General features: G+C 31.0%; 1 protein-coding gene across 1 annotated transcript; it reads left to right on the forward strand.

Moving 5' to 3' along the window:
* The first annotated feature begins 11 nt into the window (after positions 1 to 11).
* Positions 12 to 8354, forward strand: LOC123305896 (chymotrypsin-1-like). Its single transcript, XM_044887739.1, has 8 exons — positions 12 to 122; positions 992 to 1252; positions 2667 to 2786; positions 3904 to 4050; positions 5268 to 5408; positions 7494 to 7599; positions 7856 to 8047; positions 8296 to 8354. The coding sequence occupies exons 1-8, from the start codon at positions 12 to 14 to the stop codon at positions 8307 to 8309; spliced, it is 1092 nt and encodes a 363-aa protein (XP_044743674.1). The 3' UTR covers positions 8310 to 8354.
* The last annotated feature ends 306 nt before the right edge of the window (positions 8355 to 8660 follow it).

Genomic DNA, 8660 nt, shown 5'->3' on the forward strand with positions numbered 1-8660 from the left:
TGCTTAATATCATGTCCGGAATTTTGGCTACACGTTGGGAAAACAGAAATTGGTTTAGAAGTTTAAAAGAAAGAAAAATTAATAGTACGAAGCCATCGAAAATAGAGGAATTCCCGTACCAGGTAAATCGATAAACTAGCCGAATAATTATTTGCGGTTACTAATTGAAGAATTTGAACTAAAATGAAAATTGGAAACTAGACGGTGATGGAACAAATTGAATTTTATAGCCTTTATAACACAATTCAGAAAGTTTAATTTAAGAAAATATATAAATTAATAGCACTACCCAATTAATAATTAATAATTGGGGCTTTTAATCAGTCCTCAGTTTTTTACAAATTACAAAAAAAACTATGTGTCAAATAAAAAAAAAGTTCAACTAAAAGTTCTAGCTGATTTAATTGTGCACATTTTTGTTTTTTTCGACTTTCTAGCTTCAAAACTGGCATATCTTGGTCAATTTTGAAGCTAGAAAGTCTTCTTGTAAACCGTTAGAAATAGAACAAAAGTTTAAATGTAAAAGTTATTCCTTATAAAAAAAAAATAGCAACTCTAATTTGAATCATTCTTTCGTAAACGTCACTGTTTACTCGCGAGGGCGCAACTTAGGAAAAAACTTTGGTGTCCATTTTCTCCAAAACTATAAAAAAGTATGTTGAAAATTTTCAGGATAACTTCAACAAGTGATTTTGTGAAACATACTAGAAACACAAAAAAAAAAATTCCTGGGAATATAAATTTTTTTCTGTATTCGAGAATGTCTCATCATTCAATAATCATTCCTTGAATTCATTAGAATCATTATCGCGAGTAAAGCTTCGGGAAAAAGCTAGTTATCTGTATATTTGGAAACTGTTTGTCCAGCTATGTTTCAGAAACATAGCTGATGGAGATGGAAATCCGTATTCTTGATTGGACTGACATCAGAAACAACCAAAAAATATATTAACTGGATTTTGTCTCTATATTTAAAAAGTTTTTCTCTCAGGTCATGATCAATGTACTTAATGAAAGCGAGGAAGAAACAATAGAAATATGTGGTGGTGCGATTCTAAATGAAAGTTATGTACTGACAGCCGCTCATTGTTACTATGGTGAAAAAAATGTATATGTAGTACATGTAGGCAGTTTACAACCATTTAAGAGTCTTGAAAGTGAGGAACATGCAAATAAATTTGAAGTTAAAAACTTCATTGTGCATGAAAAATATGATCCTGTATTTATGACATCTGATATTGCTTTAATTGAAGTAAGTCATAAATAGCTAAATATGTATTATGAAAATTTCTATTTCAGGAAAGACGGTTTACAGAAATAATTTTTATACACTAACTAAGTTACACTCTAAGTTTGGCGGGAAATATTTTCAGTTGTAGTTATGTCTGAAATAGTGACCTAATTGACGACAATGAAAATTTGGTACCTACGATAATTTAACGCGATTTTAAAGCAAATTGAGATTATAGAAACACTGATGGACATAAAAAGTGCACAATAAAAAGACTAGGAAAATGCTACCCCAATAAAACTGTGAACGTTATTATTTAGCAAAGTGCATTGTCAACCCGCGGCCTATGTAGTACTTGAGCGCGACTACTATAAAGTTAATAATATTGAGTGTAAATTGATGTCAAGCCAAGGTTATATTAATTCACTAAAATGAGAACAAAATTTTTCGAAAATTTCTCGTGGCTAACATATCGTAAATTTATTTTCCATATTTGTGTATACTCCAGATTATATTGGTTTCGTCATAAATATTGAATGAATTCTATTATAGAAAATAACATTGGAAAAAGATAAGCGAAACGGACTAATTTTCTCAAGAAAAATGCCTAATTTTCTGTATTTTTTTGATGTATTCTACCAACCTACCAAATGAAAGTATGCTACCTCTCGATCATGCACGAATGGTTATGTAAGATTAGGGAGGAAAAATGGAAAACAAATGTATTTTCTGCGTTTTTTCATCATTCTACTCAATATTAAAATAGTTTTCAGTACATTGCAGAAGAGAGAAACTGGGGTACTCAAATCTGGCTCGAGCGCCTAAACCAAATTAATTTTCATATGTATTTGATGACGCAAATTTACTCCAAACACTTGATAGTTAACAAAAATTTAGTTTAATTTAACGAGTTTTTCTTAAAACTATGTTGTTCAAATGTTTCTAGCAAAACTTCTTTAGGAATACTTTGTTATGCTGTTCGAATATTTATGTTTAATTCTTCATTAATTTTAGCTAGAAAATGTTATTAAAGTTTTATTAAATTAAACGATTCTTCTGGTCTTTCCTTACTTGAGCTAAAAACTGCGACACTTACACCTCAATGCGAGTATTTACTACTATTATGTTGTTTATAATTATTTAATTTTATTAAATCTCGAACTTGATTTGACAATAGTGGCCAGCCCTGTAATAAAAGTTCTTATACTGTTGATGGCAGGATAGCAGAAGGACGCCACATGTATTTTATGTCGTTTTGGATCTCCAGAATTATGAAAAAAACAATTAAAATTTGTTTATAAAGTAAAACTGAATGTTTACAAAAAACAATGCTATTAAATTGGCAATTTAAAAACCAATACTTGGCCTTTTTATAACAGTGTAAGACCATATCTTGATGGAGTATGAGATTAATATGTTATTTCATTTTTTATAGGTGGATGGTACTTTCTGGGATAGCAGGCCCGAAATGGGAGTTAAGAATATATCACTAACTACTTCTAAAGTTCCAGAAAACCTTTCAATGACAGTTTTAGGATGGGGCGATCCAGTAGTGGTAAAGTCTAACGTTTATAGATGCGACAACATACATGACCATTATTTGTCATGCAAGCAAATGTTTGCCAAAATCCGGCAAAATATGTCACTATGCACTTTAGTTTTAGTCATAGTTTCTCCTAAATCGTGCATAAATATACACTTATGTGCATAAATATACACTTATGCACAAAGGTCAGTGTGGAGGGATGGGAGTGAGCCATAAGTCTGTTTCATTATCTCCTGAAATGCAATTTATTTGGGTTTGAAGATGTCTTCAAAAACTCTCTCTCTGAGCAAATTGTGCTAGAGTATTGAAATAAAAATCTAACAAATGAATTAAATATGTCAGTTTTTATACCATGCATATATGAAATATACATAGTATATTAAGTTTAGTCCCAAGTTTGTAACGCTTAAAAATAATGATGCTAGGAAAAAATTTTGTCATAGCTGTTCATAAAATCACCTAGTTAGTCCATTTCCGGTTGTCCGTCCGTCCGTCCGTCTGTGGACACGATAACTCAAAAACGAAAAAAGATATCGAGCTGAATTTTTACAGCGTACTCAGGACGTAAAAAGTGAGGTCAAGTTCGTAAATGAACATCATAGGTCAATTGGGTCTTGGGTCCGTAGGACCCATCTTGTAAACCGTTAGAGATAGAACAAAAGTTTAAATGTAAAAAATGTTCCTTATAAAAAAATAAAAAACTTTTGTTTGAAACATTTTTTTGTAAACATCACTGTTTACCCACGAGGGCGTTAATTAGGTGCAATTTTATAGTATGTATTAATATAGGAATATCAGTTGTGTGTGTGTCTATTTAAAAGTGAGTATCTTTTGTTATTTACGTGACGTCAAAAAAACAAACGATTGCGCATCAACACTGTCTATACATTTTTGTATATGTTATGTGATACAGAAATCAACACTGACTATGCATGGTATTTCAACAATTAACTCAGTCAATTGTTTCTTTTCACTTGTTTCTCATTATGTTTGAACAATATATTTAAATTGATCAATTGTCAGAATAGGGTATTAGTATAAATAAATATAGCTTGGCAATTCTGCAAAGCTTAAGTGGAGAGGCCCGAATATTAATAAGTAATAATAATATAATGATGCATTTCAGATTCTTTCTGGTGATCCAGATTACATACTAGAATTATATTACGCAGAGATAATTCGAAATTCAGATAGAAAATGTATGCTAGACTTAGAGAGATCTATGAAGGGTAGATTCTGTGGATTTGCAGAAAAAGAAACCGGAATTTGTACTGTATGTAACATCAGCTTTTTTATGCCATGTATATGAAATAAATCAAGATATACTAAGTTAAGTTCCAAGTTTGTAACGTTTAAAAATATTGATGTTATGAACAAAATTTTGGTATAGGTGTTTATAAAATCACCTAATTAGTCCATTTCCGGTTGGCCGTCTATCTGTCTGCCTGTCCGTCGGACAACACAATAACTCAAAAAATAAAAAATAAATTAAGTTGAAATTTTTATAGCATGCTCAGGACGCAGAAAGTGAGGTCGAATTCGTAAATGAGCAACATAGGTCAACTGGGTCTTGAGTCCGTAGGATATACCCATCTTGTATATTGTTAGAGATAAAACAAAAGTTTAAATGTAAGAAATGTTCCTTATGAAACAATTCAAAAAGTTTCAAACAATTTTTGTTTGAAACATTTTCGAAATCATCATTGCTTACCCGTGATTGCGTAAATTAGGTTCCAACATTGTATAGTATATATTATATGGGAATATCAGTCATATGTGTTGGGATATGGCTGGCTCTCTCTCTTTACTTACATGACGTGAAAAAACAAACAATTCCATAACCAACATTATATATGGTATTTGAGCAATTAACTCAAACAGTGTTTGTTTTTAATTGTTTACTTTCTTATTCTCAGTGTCACTCTTTTCAGTTTTTTTGATACTCATGAAATGTTTTACACACTGCATGAATGCAATACATCAGGAGTATATTAAAAATTATGTATGTTTACTGTCCGCCTATTTGTTCGTTTTCTCTATAATACAAAAACGAAAATATATGGCACCCTGAAATTTCTATAGCGTTTTCTACAAAGAGTAACGTTGAGTTTAGTCATTTGGACTATTGGGCTCATCTCTTAAACCATAAAAGAAAGCAGAATTTAAATAAAAAAATCAACCTTTTATGGTCGGAAATGTTTTTCATAAAATACAATTACATCTGAAATTTGATAATAAAAATATTTTTGTAACGTATTTATAGGAGACCAAGGAAAATTCAACCAACTTAACCTAGTCATAGCGGGGCATAGAGCCCCACTGAGGTAAATATACAGTCCCAAATTCTTTTTGAAATGCTTAATTTGGGGCAAGTAGGTTCTTTTGTTCACTGAATCAGGTTACACGGATTCTGTCACAGCTTCCGATAATAGTGTCACCCCATATTGCGTCAATATATATCAAGAACTCATGGAATTTTATTTATTACAGAGTAGCACTGGTGGTCCGGCAATAGCAGATGGTAAATTAGTTGGTATTGTATCAATGGGTGGCTATAAGAACATTTGCGTATTTACTGATTTATGGTATTACAGAGATTGGATTTTACATAGCTACCAACCTTCGAAAATTGTAAATTTACGAATATTATTCGCTAATTTGTTTACGGTCATTTGTGTGTATCTTTTTTATCCATTGTAATGACCACCAGAAAATAAATGAATTATAATAAACATATTAGTTTATTTTGTATTGAACTTGCTAATAACGCCATACGACAAAAAGTTGGTTGTATATTCTGTTTATTCAAGTGCTTTAACATCATTTTGATAAACAACATTTCGGCTTTTCCGCCTGTATGGCAGTCGCGTTTTTTTCTTATCTGAACAGATTTTATATTTTATGCACAATGTAAAAAAAATAATAAAAGATTTGGGTATATATAATGATAATTATTATTTAATTTCAAATAGTGTGATCAGGAAGTCCAGCAGTTGTTAATCACAAATTAGTTGGTGCCTTGTTATGAGGACCAAGTGGTTGTGATAGAAAGAACAATCCTGGTGTCTTTACTGATGTTTATCATTATAAACTGTAGATATTGTATATTCAATCCTGTAAAAATTAACCAGATTCACCAACATTAATTGCAGCAAATATTTTAGGAAACTGGCTCAGCGGTCGTGTGATCTAAATATTCTTTAAAACTTTCGACTACTAACTGGGAGATTGTGGGTTCGACTCCAGGCAGCGGCAGTGTGAGCAATTATAATTAATGGAGCGGTAAAATTGATCACACTGTCGTAATGATGTGGGTGGCCACTTTTATAGATAGATATATATGTATATATATATATATATATATATATATATATATATATATATATATATATATGGACATAGAGAAAATATATATATATATATATATATATTAGGACTGGTTTTGAACAAATTTTTCCATGAGCGTAAATCTCGCCAATGTGACGTTTTCGAGATATTCCTTGCCAAAATTCTCGATTTTCATTGGATTTCAAGAGGTGCTGAGTCATATCCAATTGCGTAACTTATGGCTAAAATGACAGGAATGAATATGTTTCTGCCACATTATCAGATGATATTACCCAGAGAATCAGTCCCAGAGTATCTTTTTTTAATTTTTTTAATTTTTCCGATTTTGTTTTTGTAGTTTCTGGTTTTGAGTTATGGCAACCAGAAGATACAAAACATTGCAATTTTTTGGAATAATTATTCTGCAAGGTAAAAACCACCCACATAAAACAAAATTTTGGTTTAAGTGTTCATAAAATCACCTAATTAGTCCATTTCCAATTGTCTGTCTGTCTGTCCGTCTGTGAACACGATAACTCAAAACGAAAAAGATACTGAAATTTTTATAGCGTGCTCAGGGCGTAAAAAGAGAAGTCAAGTTCGTAAATGAGCAACATAGGTGAAATGGGTTAGTAGGATCCATCTTGTAAACCGTTAGAGATAGAACAAAAGTTTAAATGTAGAAAAATGTTCCTTATAAAAAAATTGTTGTTTGAAACATTTTTTCGTAAACATCACTGTGACAGTGTCTATCAACACTGTCTATACATGGTATTTCAACAATTTACTCAGACAATTATTTGTTTTCACTTGTTTAACCTCGTCATTATATAACATCTAAGACTAAATGAAATCTAGAATTAAAAAGTAGTTGTCTTTATTTTGAGTATTCAATAGGCCAGACTTTAATTCTATTATTTCTACAAATTTTTGGTCTTTGAATCCAACGTTATGATGAGGAGGCTGCCACTTAGATATTTTATTATTGTTAGTGAAAAATAACAAAGGCAGAACATACAACGCCTTTAACAGCCTTAACAGAAGTTTTGCGAAAGTATCGAAAAAATAAATAATTTAGGTACACCAGATTAATTGACGTTAAGGGTTGGTTTACTTCCGTAAGTCTGCCAATTATTGGTTACCCTCCGCTTCCCTCATATAAAAATACCCAGTAGGCTTTTAAAAATATTGACACAATGAATTTATTATGATATAATTAATTTTAATACGATGATTAAACTATCCAAAATTGTTTGTTTAATTTTTCTATTATTGTTTATTACTCATTATCCTTGCAAATCAACAGAATTAGATAATGTTTCTACAATCATATCATTTCTCCCAAATGAACGTCTACTAGTGGAAACTACATCGACAACTCCTGTCCAGGCAATAAAATTATTAGTCGAAAGTTCCACAAATAAATCTACAGTTTGGGAAAATGATTCTGTACTTACTCAAAGCGTTGCGATATCTTCAACTTCCAAAAATGAGCGTAAGATTTTGCAAAATATACCTAACCTGGGTTCATAGAAAAAAAAAAAATTATCAAAATGGTGGAAGAGCAGAAAATAGGAATGACAATTGTTCTTATCTGCTCTTTGGCTATCTCATTATACGTTCTTCTATGAATTTTTCCTTTTTAAAAAATAAGGGGCATAACAAATTTACTGTGGTCTAGTTAATTTTTAATGAAATTTTTTAATTTGTATGCTTGTTTATTTATTACTTATTTTCTTGCAAATCAACAGAATTAGATAATGTTTCTGCAATCATATCACCATCTTTCTCAAACGAACTTCTACCAATAGAAACTACATTTACAATTCCAATGGAAGCAAGAACATTCGTAGTCGAAAGTTCCACGAACAAGTATTCCCTGGGAGAAAATGATTATGCATCAACTGATAATGAAAAGATACCCTCAACTTCCGAAAATGAGCGTAAGACTTTTCAAAATATAACCTGAATTTATAGAAGAAAATCCAAACAGGGAAAATAAAAAAATAACGTATCAAAATGGTCTAAGAGCAGAAAAACAACATAAAAATTGTCCTTATCTTCTCTTTGACTATCTCATGATACATTTCATGAATTTTTCCTTTTTAAAAATATCGGACATAACAAATTTAATATCATGAACATTTCAATTTAATTTGGGTTATTTATTAATTAATATCCTTGCAAATAGACAGAATTAGATAATGTTTCTACAGTCATGTCGCCATATTTCGCAAAAGAACTTCTACCGATGGAAACTACATTGATAATTCCAATAGATGCAAGGGCATTAGTTGCCGAAAGCTCCACCGAGTCTATCCTCGGCGAAAATGATTATGCATTAATTGAGAATGTAACGATATCCTCAACTTCTGAAGATGATCGTAAAACTTCGCAAAATATAAGCAAGGTTCACAAAAGAAAATCAAAAAAGCGAAAAGTTATAAAGGAGCGCATCATAAATGGTCAAAGAGCAGTAAAAGGGCAATTTCCATATCAGGTAAGTTAAAAAAATCTAAAACACCAAATTGTATATTTTTGGGCTCTTTTTTACAT

The sequence above is a fragment of the Chrysoperla carnea genome, chromosome 1 (genome assembly GCF_905475395.1).
Source record: "Chrysoperla carnea chromosome 1, inChrCarn1.1, whole genome shotgun sequence".
Lineage (NCBI taxonomy): Eukaryota > Metazoa > Arthropoda > Insecta > Neuroptera > Chrysopidae > Chrysoperla > Chrysoperla carnea.